At 38.4% G+C, this 21,253-nt stretch overlaps 1 protein-coding gene across 1 annotated transcript; it reads right to left on the bottom strand.

The window, feature by feature from the left end:
• Positions 1–13,648: 13,648 nt before the first annotated feature.
• Positions 13,649–20,065, bottom strand: LOC120332185 (glucose-fructose oxidoreductase domain-containing protein 1-like). Its single transcript, XM_078119226.1, has 3 exons — positions 19,013–20,065; positions 16,615–16,785; positions 13,649–15,451 (listed from the first exon to the last, which is right to left on the bottom strand). Exons 1-3 carry the CDS (start codon positions 19,952–19,954, stop codon positions 15,419–15,421), a joined length of 1,146 nt encoding a protein of 381 aa, XP_077975352.1. The 5' UTR covers positions 19,955–20,065; the 3' UTR covers positions 13,649–15,418.
• Between the last annotated feature and the right edge of the window lie 1,188 nt (positions 20,066–21,253).

Raw genomic sequence — 21,253 nt, 5'->3', positions numbered from 1 at the left:
TTACAGTGGCTCGCCGAATAGACGATCTATCGGAAAACATCGAAGTTTCTCTAAAAGACAGGAAAAGCAAATGCTCTGCTTTTAGTATCGCTTTAAACGAGTGTACAAACTTCGGCGATACTGCCCAGCTTGTTGTTTTCATACGAGGAGTAACAGATAATTTTGAAGTAACTTAAGAATTTTTGGATATGGCAAGTATGCAATCAACAAAAACTGGTCAAAATGTTTGTGAAGAGGTAACAAAATTGATGAACAAGTTTGAAATAGATTCTCTTAAGTTGGTTGGTATCACTACGGATGGAACACCATCAATGGTGGGGAAAAACAATGGATTTGTCAAAAGTATTTTGGATGCTATTCAAACTGGAAATATTTTGGTGAGCCATTGCATCATTCATCAGGAAAGCTTGTGCTCGAAAGTAGTGAGTTTTGGGGAAGTAATGAAAAATGTTGTTTCGTGTGTTAATTACATTAGATCGCGGGGGTTAAATCACAGGAAGTTCAAATCGTTTCTGCAAGCACTCAACTCCAATTACACGGATGTAAACTATTTTTGTGCAGTGAGATGGCTAAGCAGAGTTTCTACCTTAAAGAGATTTTGAGATCTCAAGGAGCATATTTAGACTTTTATGGAAGGTAAAGATATTTCCTTTCTCAAAGATGATGCATGGTTTCACGATTTCGCTTTTTTAACTGACATTACCTATCGTCTTTCAGAACTGAACGTGAAGCAGAAAAGATCAGTAGGGCACAAGATGATCGAACATTTTCCTCATTTCAAGCAAAACTACAACTTTTTCAATCTCAATTGAGCAAAGCATCCTTAATTCTCTTTCTTGTCTGGAGAGTAGAAAAGTTCAAATTCAACTTGAAAAATATGTTGGGACGATTGAAAAGTTAACTTCAGCATTTGAACCTCGCTTTGAAGATTTCAGAAAACACAATGCCGACGTTCATCTCTTTGATAATCCATTTAACTTGGTTGTGGAGAATACTCCACCTAGCTTTCAATTAGAAATATTAGAATTGCAAGCCCAAGCCAACGTTGATCCCAAACGTGCTTACCATGAAAATGATTTGCTCATCTTATCCAGAAGCTATGTGTATGGAAATTACACAAACCTAAAAAACCATGCAAAAAAAATTATCTATATTTTTGGCAGCAAATACTTTTGTGTGCAGTTCTTTTCAAAAATGAAGCTGTTCAAGACAAAATGCAGAAATCAGCTTACAGATGAGCACTTGTCAAGTCAACTTCGAGTTGCTACTTCTTTGTAAAACTGACATTGGCAAGATCTCTGGATTGAGAAGGTATCAGACATCTCATTAATAACCTACTCAATGAATAAATTGATTGTACGTGTTCTTCCATTAAATAAATTGTTCATAAAAAAATAATGAGTTGTTTGATTGTCTGGCCCCCGGTATCACTATACTTGTAGTTTGCACGCCTTTGATCTAGAATTTAGATGCTTAAAACAATTTTTGCATGTTGTTCTTGTTCATGTGACGCAATTGGAAAACCAAGTTGCTGCAGAATCATCACTTACGGGGGATAATCTAGATATTTTCTGTAAAGCCCCAATCACTGATGCAAAACTTTGCGTTTGGAGAAGATCACAAACACTACTGATCGCGCTAAACACGACGGTGGCGAAGGATTTCTACAAAATAGTCAAAATATTTTGTATGGGCAAAATGTTAGTGACCCGCTGAGTTATATATACTCTGTGTATACGGTCGGTTGTGGACTGAACACTCAAACACTTGGAACAACTTTTGTATGTTGCTCATGTGATGTAATTGGAAAATTAGGTTTGAACGATCCTTCGTGGAAAAAGTAACAGTTAAGCTGCGCGGATGAGTAATGCACTTAATTCCTCCTGACGCTGTGGCGACACGGGTGTCACTGCGGGTACTTGACATATTTATTTTCATGAAAATTTTTGTACTTACTAAGTCTCTTTCAGGATTTTATGGCCGTTCTGGAATTTATCCAGTTTGTAGAGCTTGCAGGTTTTGAGAGCATCAATATATATGTAACGTGAAGTAATTTCAAAAATGTCAGATAATGGCATTGAGGCAGGTTGGTTGTAGAAAGGGACTTAGTGTTGAAGATGTACTCACTATTTGGGATTGTGACGAGAGCGATAATGACAAGGGGAGTAATAGTGATTCAGATGAGGATTATGCGGGAAGTACTGATAAGTTGGCAGGAGGATCAGAGGTAGGAATTCAGATAATAAGTTTGTCAATACTGAGACTGATGTAACTAGCACGGCGACTGCTTATATATCAAAGTTGACTGGGAGGTCAAATAGCAAAAATGAAATATTTTTGACGTAGTTCAATGAAATTTTACCATTTTCAAACTGACTATTCAGCAGTATCTAAATGCATCAAGAATTTAGTAATTTTATTGTAGGGATTACATTCCAAATGTTACACAAGGTTCTTCTTGTTATTTAGACGGATGATACCTTGCAATCGGAATTATCTGACGAAGAAAAAAAAAAGAAGCTCCATCAGAAAATAGAAAGTCATAACCTGGTCAACGGTCATTTATCTGGCTAAAACAAGAATTTACAAAACCAGACATTACCTTTACTGGAAAAAGTATTTGCATTCCGAAGAACTTAGAAATAGAAACACTGTTGAATTATTTTCGAAAAATTTTCACTGCCGAAATGTTGGCTGAGCAAACCAATTTATACTCTGTCCAAAAAGATGGGAAGTCTATCGAAACAACAAAAAAAATGAACTTGAGCAAATGATCGGGATGTTTCTTCACATACGGTACTTACCGTACCTTCCGACCAAATTCATCCTCTGACGTAGGTCGCTTCCATGGCAACCACTTCTAACTGTACACAAGGAACCCTCATGCGGTGCATAATTTTGCAATCCTATTTGTGCTGTATATTTGATTGTATTAGTATTTATTGAAGATTTAATAATAACTATACTAATACTTATGTAAAGTGTATATATTACTTGTTCTGCACGAAATGCATTCGTTGCGAATGGTATATAACAATAAAAAAAAAAAAATTCTTCACATGGGTCCAGTGCAAATGCCAAATGTACGTATGTTATGGGGAAAATCAACATCATATGCACCTGTTTGCACCGTGATGAGCAGGAATAGGTTTCAACAGCTGATCACAAACATTCACATGGTCGACAATTATTCGGTGACTGACGAAAATAATAAGAATGATAAACTGTGGAAAATAAGACCCAAGTCAACCAAGATGAGAGAAACTTGTTTGAAAATCGTACCCGAAGAATACAATTCAGTAGATGAAATGATGTGTCAATATAAAAGGCGAACAAGCCCTATCAGACAATGTATAAAAAGTAAGCCTCATCCTTGAGGGTTCAAAATATGGAAAGGAGCAGGGATCAGTGGCCTTCTTTATGATTTTTCTGTGTACCAGGGTGGCGATGAAAAACGAAGTGAACTTAGCCAGGGTGCGGACGTGGTTTTGAAATTGACAGAAACCTTACCTAATAATTGTAGTTATGAGATTTTTGGCGACAACCTCTTTACCAGCGTTTCTTTGATAGAAATACTGATGGATGCTGGAAAACATTACGTTGGCACGTTGCGCAAAAACCGAATCGGAAACACAAAGATGGCCGATGAGAAGGACTTGAAGAAAAAAGAAAGAGGTTCTTATGATTGTAGTGTTGGAGATCTCCGTAAAATATCCGCAGTGACCTGTTATGATAACAGAGCAGTCACTCTTTTATCATCGTATATTGGGGTGGAACCCATCGACCTCATCAAAAGATGGCACAAGAAAGAAAAAAATATTTAGATGTAATAATGCCTGCAATTATTAAGAAATATATTGCATTCGTGGTAGGAATAGACAAATTAGATTCTTTTTTAGCCAAATACAGATTTAGGTTGGTGTCCAGAAGATGGTAAATATATTTATTTTGGCATTTTGTAATGGTCGGCTTGGTAAATGCCTGGATACTGTACCGCCGAGACTTCGTACAAATGTACCATCTAAAATTTCAGCATGTACACCAGTTGAAGATATCTGTGGAAAAACGTCTTTGTCTCGTCAAAGAAACTGTTTTGCGTCATTTCATACATTTTAAATGAGGATTTTTTGCACACCAAAGCCCACAGTGACATTTATGACACTTTTTATTTGGGGAGGAAAAAATTCTAAAAAAAATTTTTCGTTTGTTTTAATTAAAAATGTTCAATTAAAGGAAGTAAAATCTTGAATATAAAAATTTTAGCCAAACTCTTTCGCGTGTTGGGTTTTGCAGGGTTAAAAAAAGTCAATTTTTCCGGCCAGAGACACTGTTGGCCTGCTCCGGCACAGTTTTAGTGAAATGAACAACTATGCGTTTCAGAGCTGAACAGTTCAGAAGAAGAAGTTATATAGTAGTAGCGCCTTATACACTTGGGTTGGAGGTGGTTTCATAAGACTGCAGGATCATCACGTTTTTCAATATAATGTGAAAATATCGACAGCCGAGGTTTATTTTGCAGAGTGAATAATAAGTCGCGGAACATTCAGACACTTGGAACAACTTTTGCATGTTGCTCATGTGACGAAATTAGAAAAATCTGAGCCATCCATCGGGAAACAGTGGCAGAAAACAAAGATTATCTTGAGTGAACAATGAGACAGACAAACATCCAATTTACAATCCATTTACAGAAAGTTTGATTTTTCCTCATTTAGACACAAATCTTAGACTTATAAATAACAAGAAAATTAGTTAAATGCTGCAATATAAGCTGATGTGCTGGCTTGATATTTTTTAAACTCATGCTCTTAACGGCCCTGAAAGTTTACTGTATGGTCGTTTCGCACCATGGAATTTCATCATTAACTATTAATATTACTGCACTATTTTTAGATACCTAACTAGTTTTTCCCTACGTTAAAAAGCTGTGTGGTTCTGCATTTTCGGGTCGCCTCACGCAAGCCCTGCTTATATCACTTGGCCTTGGCCCGTTTAAGTTAAGTCAGATGAGGTTGGGATCTAGAAACAAAAACAAATTTCCCCCCATCATCCATGACCATTCTAACAACTGCAGTACAAATCCTCACAGGTCAGTTGAATATTAGAAAAAAACAGAACTGAAGAAAAAAAGTCTCCAAACAAAAGTCAAAACGACTAAAAATAGTTGTTTGAAAGCATTCAAAAATAAAAATTTGAACACCACAAACTGTTATAAAAGCATTTGAGGAAAAATTTAATCAGAACAAACTGGGAGGAACAGCAGTCCTTCTCACCTGTACTTTTGGCAGTGGCGGCGCGTGGTCATTTTGACAACCGGGGCAAGCTACTGCGGGACCAAGTCACCCCCATCTACGGGGACAGGATGAGCGCTGTAAGTTCTCCCATCATTTTATGAGTATAAAAACCATTCCATCGGTAACAACCAATCGGCAAAAGCGACAATTTTTAACGATAAGAAAGTGTCTTTAAAACCGGTCCAAGTCAAGGGATTAATAAATATAGACATAGTTTATTTTGAAACCTCTTTCAAAAGGAAAGGCAATATTTACCCAGATAAATACAATGACATATTAACAGAAACTTCGGGAAAGCAGACAAAACCTAAAATAAGGTTTAAAACGTTACTATGAAGAAAGGAAAGTTAATGCAAAGATAAGGACATGAGACGCTCACTCATAGATATATATGCTGCTAGACTTCTACTGCTTGAACATATATGCAACACGCCGCGGTTTCTTGGAAGCAAAATGCTCAATAACGCGCTGATTAAAGTCATGCATCCCAGAAATAACGTCTCTGTGAATGGATAAAACAGCCAAGGAATTTAATCTATCTTGCTTCATTGTGTTTCTGAGACACGTTTTAATATGCTTCAGCGTGCTGAATGTTCGCTCTGCGTTGGCGGAAGAAATAGGCAGCGTCAAAATGATGTCCAGAAATTTTGCAGACGCCGCAAAGGTAGTTACTAGAGTGTTATCTATGAGGAACCCATAGAGCGCGCAAGTTGATGTGATGTTCAAAAAAGTTTAATTGGTGTATATACATCGCAATTCATTTTCCAATTTACCCACGTTTATCATGGGGTAAAATTTGGAGACAGTAGCCAACAAATGGACTGGAAATTGACGTGCAAATTTTGAAAAATTTTTGGGGTTCATCAAAGAGAACGCGGCAAGGTGTTCAGTGCGCAGACGATCGCCTATTTGATTCACCAGAATGTCACAGCATTCCTTTGCAGACAAAATCAAACGCTGCGTTGTTTGCCCGCGGCGTAAAGAAGCACTCCGTGTGTCGTCGTATTTTATTGTTTCCCGGATACGAGATACAGCATCGCAGAAGTCTGAAATACACGACTGCACAGATGCTCCATCCATTAGCCTTGACGGCAATGCGCCGTATAATACATCCACGTGATAGAATATTGTGGAGAAAAAATGAAAACTCACCATTTTCTCTAGCAGACGCTTTAGACCTGCCGCCTCCCTCAAAGAGCGTTCGTCCCAAACCGGAAGGCTCTGAATGCCATTGAAACACTCAATGAGCTCTGACCTAATTTTGGACACGCCCTGCACCACGCGTGATTGGAAGTTCCAACGTGTTGGTGCACAGGCTGGGAGACGGCGGCTACATATCTGGCAAAGGAGGTCAGAGCGCTTCGGCGAAACGGAAAAAAATGAAGAAAACCCCGAAACATTTGCAAAAAATATACGGACGAGAGGGGTATCAAGACACATATTTTTAATAACGAGGTTAAATTGGTGTGCATAACAATGTAAAAAATGCGCATGAGTAAAATCTTCTTTTATATAAAGTTGAACACCATGTTTCGACCCACTCATGACTGCCGCGCCGTCATAAGTTTGAGCTATCAATTTTGACTTCGCGTTGTAAGGCTGTAACACTTCTTTCAGTACACCGATATCCCGCAAGCCGTGCGATCAACGATTGGTACAAAGCTGTGAAATCTCTCGGTAGGTTTACCATCTTTCACAAACCGAAAAATCACAGCCAATTGGGAAACGCACGTGATGTCAGTTGTCTCGTCAGACTGAATCGAAAGGAACTGGCAATTCTCAATTTCCAGAGCCAAATGTTGTAAATAAATTTTATACATTGAGTCGAGCAAATCATTTTGGATATCCTTAGATGTCCCTTTCGAAACAGTTGCGGCATCAAGATGGTCTCTCAATACTGTATCTAGGGATGCGGTGTATTCCACCATATCCAAAAATACCCCTCTATTAGAAGAGCCAGCCCGTTCATCGTGCCCACGGAGGGACAGCTCGTGACAACCAATGAACTTCAAAACATCTATCAATCGACCGAGAACATGGCGGTTTTTCTCGACGTTTTGGTTGTGCCGACGAATAGAAACCGCGCGTCCTTCATCCAACTGTGCTGCAATATTAACATTTTCGAATGTTCGGTATTTTACTGCATTGTCCAGATGCTCCATAGAAGATTGATGATCCCTGGCACGCTCGGAAAGATGTTTAAGATCTCTAAACCCAAATTTACACCAACGTGAGTCACGGGCGGTAGCAAAAAGTAGGCAATAAAAACAAAAAAGTGCATTTTTGTCCTCGCTGTAACACAACCATTCGTGTTTTTTATACCAAGTTTCTGCGCAGAATGTACGCCGACGCTTTCCTCCGTCATGGGATTGTTCCAGTGAACAATTTTTTGGTTGATAAGGCCCAAGACGTTGTACCTCTAATTTTTGTTCCAGCGGCAGCTGCGAAAACAGAGTGCGAAGTAGTGCATCAACCTTATTCATTATGAGGTCTAAGGCTAAGAAATGCGAAGCCGGAAAGAAGTGAGGAGCTCAAAAGGAATGTGGAAAATCGAAAGCAAAAGACTAAAGGTCTCTAACTGATTCAAATAGCGAAACAAGCGACAAAAACGAAGGCGAGGAAACTATCAACTCTTCAAGCAACCAACGAACGAGAAGGAATGCGTGAATATGTCAACACGTTGTTGTAAGAAAGGTCGGCATTGTGTCGTCATAATGAGCCCCGATGATTTAGTAAAAGAAACAGAAAACAAACACGGCGAGTGGAAGATAAAAGAGAGAATACGATATACAATGAGCAACCGGGGCAAAATCGGCGTCGCCCCGTCGACGTTCGGCGAAGGCTTTGCGAGCGAAAAATGAACCATGTCGGGAGAATATGGCTAGTGTAGACAGTCTGTGCAACCGATATTGAGGTATTTTTCGAATATTTTTTATTATACCGAAAAAACAACCGGGGCATTGCCCCGGTTGGCCCTATTGACGCGCCGCCACTGACTTTTGGCGATGTTAAAGCAAACCTTTGATTGACCCAGCCACAGAAAGCATTTGCCTCCACTTAGCACTTCTATTCTGCTAAGGATTACCATTAGGTAAGACTAACATTCAATCTCGCTTTACCTCATCCATGTCAATTCAGTAGATCCTGAATTTACTGATCTTTCATTTAATGCCTCGAAAACTGAGGCCTCGCAATCGAAAGAGACAGTGGATTGTTTAGTGGTGTTGGATAAAAGCAGTAGGCTATACGAATGAATATTTTCCGGGATGGACAAAATAGAGGCAACAGGGGGATACCGCAAGATCTCCCAACACCGGTCGCAAAAGTGGCTCTGGTTATCATGGCTATAAACTCGTCATGGAAAGTCTATCTTTGCTATTTTATGGTTGACAGACTATCAGGCCCCGGGAGAGCTAATATTGTGAAATGCTGCATAAGAAAATTATCAGAGACTGGAGTATTAATAACATTTATTACACCGTTACACGTAATGGGCCTTCTTGTCATTCCGCTATGCTGTCATCTATAGAAGCATTTTTAAGTCTAACAAACATGCCCTTTTTTAAAATCCCTTTGAATCAAGATCAGAAAACCTACATAGATATTGATGTTTGTCATATGTTGAAGGTTATTCGCAACACTTCTTCAGACTTTTGGGTACAATCTTATACATGAGAAGTGAATTTTCTTCATTTTTGTAGGAGTAATTAAAAAATTTATGAGTTGTGTTTTTTGGGGCCTCCCTATACTTGCTATTTCATGGAGAGAGATTATACTATTCTTGCTCTTGACTTTCTTACAATCTAGTTCAATTATCCTTGTGGCAACTGCTACTTATCGAAGTAGAAAGTAAACGAGAACTTGTGGTTCCATACACAATATCGTAGCATTCTCAAAAAGGATATACATTTTAAATAATCAATTGATATTGATGTTTGTCATATGTTGAAGGTTATTCGCAACACTTCTTCAGACTTCGGTATTCTAAAAAATCACAATGGCCACTCAGACCTATCTTGGGAATACATAAGGGCATTAGAAAAGCTGCAAAGTTAAGGGAGGTCTTCGATTGACAAACGAATTGAAACGTGACACATCCACTGGAGAGAACAAAAAATGAAAGCTAACATTGCTGCACAAACTTTTGAGACAGAGGGGGTCGCAGATACTAATGAGGTTTGCAACCATCATCTGCAGTTGCAGCAATTCAGTGATTGTGATTCAACTGCTGAATACATAATAATATTTGACCATCTGTTCGACATTTAAATTTTAGGAACCCACTCGGCAATGGATAGATGGCACCTTTACACACTAACAATAAGTATTCATGGTCACTTGAAATATGCACATACGCGCAAGCAGTACATTCTAAATCTGAAGACCAGCAATGACACTCCAGTTTTATCCTCTCAAGTCCAGGCCTCAAGGTGGTTCTGAAACTTTTTTCCTTGCTCCTCACTAAGCAAATAATTAATATTTTGCGACACACTTATGAAAAATAAAGTTAGATTTATGTTAATGCAATGGGAGTGCCTGTTAAGAGAAACAAATAAGATTGAAACGAGTGTGTGTCCGTCGTTGTCAAGCACACCGGCATTGCGACGTCAATTCCAAGAAGTCGCTCCCTTTTTTGCTTTAAATTTCAGTGAGAGAGATGAGAATTCGTGTTCATAGACATAGAGTCATAAAAATGCAACTGGCAAAATTATTTTGATGGCTTTTACACCGATGATTGAATAGCGAAAACTCGTCCAAACCTTTGCTAATGTTGGCCCAACCAAGCAAGTGCAGTTTTAAGTATTTTGGGGCGTCTGCAGCTGCCGCAAAACCATTGCGATATTTCCATGGCTGCTGCGGCCAAACCTATGGCGACTGACTTTTTAGCTGTCACAAACCAATGACGAGCTGCCGTTACTGCGGCACCAAATTGAAAACCAATGACAGGTAAAATATTCCTGCCGTAACCACGGCAAGTGGGCCTTAAAGACAGGGTTGTCCCTTATGGTGACAAATATTGGGTAAGTTGGAACGTTTTTCTTATGGATACAGTTTTGATGGATTTGGGGTTAGGGTTAGGGTTTTAAGTAGATATAATTCCACATGATCAATTAAATTCTGGTACATTAATTTGTGAATATACCGTTAATACTGATTACTGAAAAGCGCTATAACACCATGGCAAGAGCTGCCGCGATTTGTTAAGGATAGGATTTATATATTTATCCCGGGGGAGAGGAAAGCCGATAAGACGGCTTATCCATATGGCGAACCACGGCCTCTCGTCCGGTTACCATTCCAAGTCGGGTATGGGATTAGCTATATTGTTTGTTTTCGGAAGCATGGACTTGGTGGTAGAGGAAGCCGTAACCGACCAGCGGTTACGTGAACCACCCAACGACGGCGAGGAGTCCAGCAATCCTCTCGCACATAACCATCCCTGCTCGGGATTCGAACCTGCGAACCCACGCAGAGTAATTAGAGGTGCGGTGGCGAGCGTATTCCTAACGCTTAGCCCGTTGAGCCACACCACCGCCAACCAAGCGAGCAAGTCAATATAGGATAGGATAGGATTTACATATTTATCCCGGGGGAGAGGAAAGCCGATAGGACGGCTTATTCATATGGCGAACCACGGCCTCTCGTCCGGTTACCATTCCAAGTCGGGTATGGGATTAGATTTACTGTATTGTTTGTTTTCGGAAGCATGGACTTGGTGGTGGAGGAAGCCGTAACCGACCAGCGGTTACGTGAACCACCCAACGACGGCGAGGAGTCCAGCAATCCTCTCGCACATAACCATCCCTGCATGGGATTCGAACCTGCGAACCCACGCAGAGTGGTTAGAGGTGCGGTGGCGAGCGTATTCCTAACGCTTAGCCCGTTGAGCCACACCGCCGCGGAAGATAGACGTCTTGTTCACAAATACATCGTAACATAACAATCCAATAAGATTATAACGTAACAATCACAGTTGCTACGTCGATAAGGCAAATGCAATATTATTATTTTATACAATTCAGGGTGGTCCAAGGTTGCGAGGCTGCAAAAACTTTTGAGGTCTCGCGGGCCGCAGTCGGGAAAAACCCAAAAGTGATCAAAACACTGCGAGTTATTTACTTTAAATATATTAAATAATGATAGTTTACCGTTCTAATCAGCCTATTGTTTGTTGCATGGGTGGCGTTTTTTATTTTAAGGAAGAAGCAGGTTTGGAAATGCTGAATCATATTATATTCTTTCGTGACAGATATTATTCAAAAGCCCATCTGACACTGTGGTATAGAGTTGTTGTGGGCAAGAAAATAGGTTCCCACTGATTTTTCCTTTGTCTATTCTATTGCAGGGGTGTCAAACTCGGTGAGTTTTCGAGGGCCGTATTGCATTTTGGGAATTGTGCAAAGGGTCGCAAACAGTTTTTGATTAGAGTATACTTGAAGCATATTTTTAGATATGTGTAGTTTGTGACATATATTGTGATGCAATTAAACAGCCGAATGAAGTTTTCATATTTTCTCAAATTTCAAATGCCATTTACATATTAAATTTTGCATTTCGCTATCATTGCAATTTACTGTATTTATTACAAAAAATCATAACTTTTTATGAACAACTATCCAAACATTTTTGAACAAAGTTTTGATAAGGAAAGAAGAATACAGGCTGAAATGATTTTGCATTAACAGTACCAACTCTAATTAACGAGGTCACATGATCATCGGTTATTTCGTATCGTTGAGAATGTTCAATTAATCGTCAAAAAAACCACCAAGTCTGTCCAAGATTGGATTTCGAGTACAAGCAAAAAACAACAACAGCCACATGCGGCCCGCATGCCAGGGTTTGAACTACCCTGATATAATTAATATGCGTACCCAAGTTTTAAAAGCTTCCCATTGCATGCATGTCTATATGTGTAATACGAATACCTTATTTTCCAAATCATTGATGAATCTACCAATCTTTTAAAAAGGGAACTCTTAACGAGATAGGTTGACATCCAAATTAAAAACGAATCCGATACATTCTCTACGAATCATATATTTGTTCATATTAAATGCATAGAAAACAGATAATCAGGTTATACAATAAATGTAGTCAGCTGAAATCATTGGGTAGAATTAGCATGGAGAGGCAACAAAATGAGTCGCAGCAAAGTTCAAGTGACCTTAGCTGCTTCTGTGAATGAAATGGCCCAATATTTGAGCGTTGTATCTGATAGGGTGTATAGAATCTGTATGGCAACACAGAAAAGAAGTTTCACCCTTCATTTAAAAAAGTGGCTTCTTAAGCATAAGTGGCTGGTTATCGAGAGGTAGTAAAAGAATAGGATTTACATATATTTATCCCAGGGGAGAGGAAAGCCGCTAAGAATCATACAGCGTACCACTGCCTCTGGTTACCGGTATGGGATTAGTTAGCCAGTTAGTGTGATGCCAGATATGTAAATAACCTATATACAGATGTAGCCAAATGATTGCCAGTACATATAGATCCACTTACACATAGGCATAGTCAAAAAGGAGTGGAAGAAACATGCCATAAATGCCTGCTATTTATCATGAATATGCTACTTCAGTAGAATAGGGCAGTTGTAAGTAAGCAATACAAGGTAATACACCTATTATAAAAGTTATGCAAAATCATTAATTTAATTAGAATCACTCGATTAATTATTTCTGCTATAGGTTTTTATTATTTTGTTTCATTCAGCATAACAGTTGTCTAGACTCTGCAATTCTGTTAATTTGTATAAAATGACATAAAATTGAACCAAATTGATATATTTCATGGAAGAAGATTGATACTATGATCTAAAATCCTGATACAGTGACGTCTACGCATTCTCTTGGCTCCTAAGTAGACGAGGAAAAAAGACTTGCAGTTCGATACACAATATCATAGTCCCCTGATGTTGAATAGATTAAATTCATTCGCAAATATGAAACAAGGCAAAGGCGAAGAATCTAAAAGGGAATCGCTGATGTTGACTGTAATCTCACGAATATAGAGTGCACACGAGTGATTAACATTTTTGAACAACGAACGCGCCGGAGGCCGTTCAAAACATATTCTAAAACGTAACTTTTGTGCAAAGTGTCGAGATTACCGAAACTTTTGGGTACAATCTTATACTCTCTCTCTCTGACGGGATGGTCATCACTGACCAGCCGTGGCACTCTTCACGAATCGCCGCCATTGTTTCCGGTTTTGTGCCATTCTGAGTAACTCAAGCATGCTTATGTCTGCGATGTCCTTCACGTTGTCTGACAATCTTATACATGAGAAGTGAATTTTCTTCATTTTTGTAGGAGTAATTAAAAAATTTATGAGTTGTGTTTTTGGGGCCTCCCTATACTTGCTATTTCATGGAGAGAGATTATACTATTCTTGCTCTTGACTTTCTTACAATCTAGTTCAATTATCCTTGTGGCAACTGCTACTTATCGAAGTAGAAAGTAAACAAGAACTTGTGGTTCCATACACAATATCGTAGCATTCTCAAAAAGGATATACATTTTAAATAATCAAAATTTACATGCAAAATAAATACAATTTCATTGCAAAACTGCAAAATCACTAATTTATGTAAAAAAAAAACTATTACTGCAGTATATATTTCACATCTACAATGGAAAAGTGTAAAAAATAATCGTTTGTAGCCTCTACATAAAACAACAAATTTTTTATTTGTTAAAAATTTGAGAAAGTTAATGAAAAATTGTCAGGTCGTAGTTACTCTGCGGATGGGGTTAAAAGTATTTTTGAAAAACATTGAGCATACTGTTGAATGAAGGCAAGTGTGCAGTGGCTTAGTTGTCAGACCATTGCTTTAGACTCCACATTGCTGGTAGATTAGATAGTCACTCAGCTAGAGTGTAACAAATAGGCCCGCATTAAGAATATTCCGAAAACAGTAGCTCAATGTCTATTAGGGACTTGTCAGGGGCAGTGGTTCCAGGACGTGGGCCCGAAGTTCACCAAAGGGGCCACAGAGCAGTTAGAGAGGGCCACCATGTCAGCCGCAAATCCAATTTTACAAGAAAACTCATTGTTTTTCTTAAGTTTCATTGCTGGATGAGGTTATATCACAGGGTTTTTTCCCTTTGTTAGGCATGAATTGTTAGAACATAATGGGATTTGGAATCCACCAATCAAAGTAACAAAGAAGGGTGTCACAAGATATGAGAAGTTAGGAACCACTGGCCTAGAGTAATGTTGGGATCAAAAGTGTGAATCATATGAAACAAGATTGGGAATTGAATTTAGAGAACCCTGAAAAATTGAGTCAAATTTTGACCTTATTAAAATCAGCAAAAGTTGACTCATCATAATATTCACAGTAGCCCAAAATCAAGAATTCAGGACCAAAGCTTTGTCAGCCTGGTTTCCGAGTATTTGTGCAATTCGCACCTATGACCCCAGTTTGCAAGTTCCTGCCGGGGATAATTATGTGCGAGAAGATTGTTGGACTGCTCACAGCCGAAAAATGGTTTATGCTGTGGTTGCGAAATCCTCCACTATCAAGTTCATGAATATAGAACAAATAACCGACATCAATGTCCCCCTACCCACCAAGGATGAAATATTGCAGAACCGAGAAGATTTCAATTTTTTCAAATTATAGTAGCTCCCTTCCATGTCGTGTGATACCAGCGACAGCTTGTAAAAAGCCATGTTACGACCAAAGATCGTGTATAACCGCCGTTAAAAAATTGAAAATAGGTGTCCCAATGGGTGGTAGGTGAGCATATTACTAAAAAGGGTACTTTTGTCGTATGTGTACCAGGTTAGGGTTAAGCCATAATTTTCCTCATTTTAGTTCTATTACGAATTCGGGGGCTGTCTGTGTTAGCCAAGTGAGTATACCCCCGCCCATAGGTTTCGGTCCCTTCACACAACTTGATGTAAAATAGGTTACCTCCATATCGGTACACAAACTTCTGAAGTGCCCTGAAACTTTAGATATTTTAGCATAAACAATAAATCAGCTCAGCCCAAAACACTGATATAAAGTCATACTCCATAATATTTAATTACTGCATGATTATGCTTATCCGTTACTGCTTATTATGAAATTGATAAATATTTGTTCCAGAGACTTTCTCCTTGCTATGCAGAAATCAGCTGATGTTGGATGAATCGTACAATGGTACCTGAAACAAGAGAAATGTCTCGATTGAGGGATTTTCATGGTCCACTTGGAAAAATAATTTGATATAGTTGGATCAATAAATGATCGGTCAATTGACAGATTTTGTTTGCTTTGAGTACAAATAAATTGTTAAAGTTGGACTTGTATCGGTAAGGAAAAAGTGCCTGAAGAGCTCTGAAAGTAAAAAGTAATTTAGGGAATCTAAAAATTGTTTCGGACGTTTATAAAGTAATTTTGAACGTCTAAAACAGGGTGGTCCAAGGTTGTCGCCTTCGCGGGCCACAAAATGATTTTTGTATTGTTCGCGGGCCACAATAGCGTCAAAAATATGTAAACAACAAACACTTTTATTGTGCAAACGATTGATCAGTGTTTGTCATTTATCAAGCTAAATCATACAAAATAAGACAGAAAAATCACTGAAACATGCAAACGTTTTGCTACATTTAATGTAAGATTTCAAACTCTTCATTACGGAGAAATAGATCCCGCAAATGTAAGTCTCTCGAACATCGATGGGGTTCTCAAAGCAAAATCCCTCGAAATTTGGAAATGCTCATTGCTCACATGATAGCAAAATGCTGTTTTAGATTCTATTTTCCATAACTGCTGAATGATTGATTACCATATTTCACCAAATGTAAGGTACAGGAGAGTAATTTCTAATTTTTCTGAAATATTAGAAGCATTTTTTGTAATACTGTTTAGGCTGGCTGCAACACATCACCGGAACAAATTATATACAAAGGTCATAACATTAATATTTAGTTATCATATTTAGGTATTTATAACTGTTCGGATATATTCGCAACCAAATAGATAGAAAGCCAGTGAACAATTTGAACTACCCAATCACACTCATATCAACTTCGCTAGTTGCTTCAGCTAGCCGTGACACTAGTCAATTCAGTGACATTAGGGATGTAACAGAATGTCGAAAAGATTATCTATTATTTTTATGACGAAACAACACCATATATGCGATTTTTTGATTACCTTTCAGCAAAGGCGACATGCGGGCCACAGATAATAACGCTGCGAGCCACATGTGGCCCGCATGCCTGGGTTTGGACCACCCTGGTCTAAAAAGTAATTTCGAGCATCTAAAATTATTTCGGACTTCTATAAAGTAATTTCGGACATTTACAACAATAACTGAATTACCTGTTCCCAATCACAGCTTTTGCTTGATTTTCTGATCGAATCCAGAACTGTTTGAACGTAGAGAGCGTCTTCAAACGTGGATGCTGATTGGAGGATGTCGTGATCCCATTTTCTGCGATCTTCAAACTTACAGAACGAGTCTCGAAGAGCTTCTGTGAACTTTAGCATTCCCTGCAAGAAGAAATGAAATAAGTGAATTTACGACCAAAATCGAATAATTTTCTACTACTGTGCTCAATGCAATATATTTACTATATATAATTCAATTTTAACATATACATGGAGATGCCCATAACAGCTAGTTGCGGGCACAAAGACTAAAAAAGAGAAAATCAAAGGTGAGGCAATAACCTAACTAACATCTGATAAACAGATCATATTGATCAATACTTCCCAAAGTGAAATTATCGCGAGCCAAAATTGAAAGCTGGAGGATATCCAGGAGAGGGGAGGCCCTATACTTTTAAGATACCAAACTGGATTGTTACAAATAAACACATGCTCAAACTGTGATAATGACGTAACAATTGGTGGTATCAAAAACACAAAGAGAAAAACAACATTAAGTGTTGAACTGCTCAAGTTTGATGAGCTATATTAAATCGCTATGCGGGCTGTAATTGGCCCGTGGTTTGGGATCCTTTGTTATAAATAACTGAACATGACGGTGTTGGTGTCGCAGTTTACACATCTTGTGTTCAATTCTTATGACCCCCACCTCGCAAACAACTCAAAGAAAGTGGATAGGCAATACTAAAACGAAGAAAAAACCAACACAGCAATAATTATCTTATCAGACTTTGGTTTGGCTTGAGATTATTTTGACAAGCCTTTATTTTAAATTTTACTCAGACAACCGACATTTTTGTCACAGATATCGGTATGCTCCTCCCTATCAATCTACGGCTGTTTCAGAAGCGTTTCGTAGGGGTTTTGAGGTGATTAAAATGTTTTTTTTTTGTCCTTAATTAAATTTCAGGTTTTTTTTAGCAAATCTTGATATTCTTATAACAGCGATAACGAATTCGCAAAAATATGTATCAAAACTAAATATGATCGGGCAGTTTATCTTACGTAATATGTCCGCAGATTGGCATGTCATTTTAGATTATATCGATCGCAAGTCACGTTGAACAAAATTAAATTTTAATAGAAAGACAGCATATCAAAGAGAGAGGGCATTGGCGCGTAACTGAGAAAAAAATGCATCAACAGAATCGATAAAAATATAGCGCACGTTGTTACTTAATTGACAAACAGTGAAGTAGAGTTTCGATTTTTCTTCCCCGTCTTATTGGGGGGGGGGGGCTATAAGCAAAATAAAACTTTTTTAGGCTCAAAAACGATCCTCAATTTATTTGCCAAGCAAACTTATTCGCCGCGATACACAGTAGATACTGCCTGTTTTTCAAACAGCTAAACTAAATTCCAGAATAAAATTAATGGCTGAATACTGTGGTGTTGTATAGTGAAATACAATCATGTGTGTTTAATACATAACTGTGCAGCCTATTTTCACAATAACTCAATCATACCCTTGAGTAAATGACCAATACCATGGTAATGCTTAGTGTTGTCCAATCCATGTGAGAATGCCTACTAAAGTACCATTGCAAAATAAAACAACATACAAAATAAACTCTTTATATAGGTAGTTGAAAGTCCATGAAATCATATTACCTAAACTAAGCGCAGCACAATAAACAAACGAACAGAATTAGGTTAGTCTTAACTAATTTTATTTTTTAAAAGTAATAAATTTAGCATACTCGTGAACCCAACTTGGGCTCATCATTGACACCAATGGGACTTCAAAAGATTTTAAGAGCACATAAGCACAGTGTAATGATACAACATACCACAAAAAATAATACCACAAAAAAAAATGACAAAACAAAACCCAGCTGATGTATGTATACATACATTCAAAACAGTGGTTCCCAAGCATTTAATATAGGTCCCTTGCGCTCCCGCAAATATTCTTCCGCTTCTAATTTTGGCCTCCCGGTCATTCAACTTTGGGAACCATTGAATTAAAAGATCATGTTGCCATTTTATCCAACTCAACGGGGCATTTTTAACACATTCTGAAACGAAAGCTAGACCATAGCTTTTTGATACGAAGCTTTTTACAGGCTATTCGCTCTGAACAAGGGTCTAATATAGGATATCCATGAAGTCATAAAATTGCAAAAAGGCTTTATCGATGCCATATATTGTTTTTGTTTATGTGTTAAATGAAGTAAAAATACTTGAACAATTACTGATTAGAAAACAACAAACCTGGTATAGATACATTGAGAACTGACTTCAAAACAAAATTGAGGGACTTTATGGACATCCTGTATTATAGTGCATATATGATTTAAAACAGAAATTTTTAACCTGTGATACCAACCTTTAATAGAGGTGTTGGATGCTGATCTTTCATTTCTGGGGGAAGGAATTCATCCACTTCCGAGGGCAGTTCAATGGCATCCTCATCCAAAAGCACCTCCTTGTTATTAGCGTCAGAGGTTTTCCGCCCGTATAAAAAACCATCCTTTGCAGAGAGACGACCTTCTGTACCGATAGCTAAAACCTCGTAGCAAAATTTGCCAGGAATGTTATTGTTTAAAACGCAGGTACAATACGCGTTTTTGTCCATTTTCATTTGAAAAGTGCAGAAATCATCACTGGTTATCTCACGAAAACCATTAATTTTTGAGTTCTTTTTTTGAAATGTTGTCAGAAATCCGTGGACTTTTGTTGCTCGCTGTCCAGATACGAAACTTAATACGTCAAGAAAATGACTTCCGAATGCGGCCAGCATCCCCCCACCCATGCGTTCATCATTTGACCAGCTGTAGTTCTCATTAAAGATAATTCCACAATGTACGCAGACTTCGAACACTAAAATATCCCCAAGAAAGCGCTCTGAAATTAAACGCCTCATTTTTTGAAATGTTGGTAAAAAACGCAAATTGTACCCTAATAAGGACATGAGGGAAGGGTAGTAACGTGCAGCATTAATCATTCTTGCAGTGTCTGAATATCCCAACCCAGCTGGTCGTTCACATAAAACATTTTTGCCGATTCCGAGAGTTTTAACGGCAATTTGTGAGTGAAGAAATGGCGGACTGTTGATACAGACCAAGTCGACTCTTTGGTGAAGTAAAAGTTCATCGATACGATTCGTGAAAAACGGGATCTGCATTCTTTCCGCTAATTCAGCGGCCTCGTCTTCTGTTCGGCCCCATAATGCTTCGATGCTGAATCCAGCAGACCGTAGCATGATGATAAACGCTTTCGCTGATAATCCAGTCCCAAAAACTCCGACGCCAGGGAGTGGGAGAGTCATTTTGCGTTCAACACAAATTCGAATTAACAGTCTTTAGAACACCTAAATATAACTAACAATAATTAATAGCATGCAATTCAAGAGTCCTGCTGCACACAAAGACAAATATAATTCTGTAACGTTTCGTCTGACCAAAATCAGACTTCATCAGACAAGCAGATTACAACAATGCGACAACGAAACGTTACAGAAATATATTTGTGTCAGTGTGCAACAGGACTCTTGAACTGCATCGTGTGGTATTTTTATTCCTGCTATTGCATCCTTGCATTACACGCATATGGATCCACTAGCGCAAAGGCATTGAAAAAGGATTGAGAGTTAGTCTCGCGCACCTCCCCTGACATGACTGATAGTAATTAGTCTATTAGGACAGAATTTCCATATTTATCTCTGAGAGAGGAGGAAGCAGATACCGGTACCGTAAGACGTTTCAATCATATCAGTTCAGGCTAACGGCACCGGTCTGCTGGTACCGGTACATGTCGGGTACCGGTATGTTTTGTTTGCGATCTTCCACATACGGTACGGTACAGACATACCGGTATTTATCCCCAATCTGCCAACAGGACACAAACCTGCTGTGGGTATTCGTATTGTTAACATTCCCATGAAATGCTCTGCATTTTCTATTTTAAATTGCTCATATGTTTTGCTGCATAAAATCTGTAAATTCAGAAATAGCATTCACTTCTTGGTGTTCCTATTTCTGTACCAGTACGGTACCGGTACCGGTACGAATACTCACGAATTTAACCTGCTGCGGTACCGGTACGTACGGTACCGTACCGGTACCGTCTTTCTATGGCCCACACTCACAGCAGTGTTACCGGTACCGGTACCGTACAGGCACTCCCTTAACAGCTAAACGAAATCCCCATGTACAGATGTACCGGTACGGTACGGTATCTCAGTCAGTAAATTCATTTGTTTTTAATAGGATAATATAATAAAATATATCCAAAAGTATATAACTAGGAAAACAATCATAAAATAAACAAGAGAGCTATGCTCAAATATATGGACACGTAGCGCCACCCAATGGCAATAATTTTGATGACGTCATAGCGAAAAAAAAAGTAATTGCCTTCTGGAGAAAAATTTTATCTTCAACCACTGAAAATTTCAAAGCAATTGATCCAGTATTCGAAGAGAAAAGCGATTTTTCAAAAATGGAGACGGAGACAAATAACAATAACAACAAAATTTTGAAACGATCGTTATGTCCATTTCGTGTCCAATAATCCGTTATTATTTCGTTGCCAGAATCTGCATAAAGATTACGAAATTGGCATTTGT

Source organism: Styela clava, chromosome 13 (assembly GCF_964204865.1).
Source record: "Styela clava chromosome 13, kaStyClav1.hap1.2, whole genome shotgun sequence".
Lineage (NCBI taxonomy): Eukaryota > Metazoa > Chordata > Ascidiacea > Stolidobranchia > Styelidae > Styela > Styela clava.
Note: the sequence above shows the minus strand (reverse complement) of the source record. Positions and strands in the feature narration are given on the sequence as shown.

Coding starts and splice junctions, on each gene's coding strand:
- LOC120332185 (XM_078119226.1), bottom strand. CDS start 19,954: ATGACTCTCCCACTCCCTGGCGTCGGAGTTTTTGGGACTGGATTATCA. Junction 16,786..19,012: donor ATCCAACACCTCTATTAAAG/GTTGGTATCACA, acceptor TTCTTCTTGCAG/GGAATGCTAAAGTTCACAGA. Junction 15,452..16,614: donor AAAGCTGTGATTGGGAACAG/GTAATTCAGTTA, acceptor CTCTTGTTTCAG/GTACCATTGTACGATTCATC.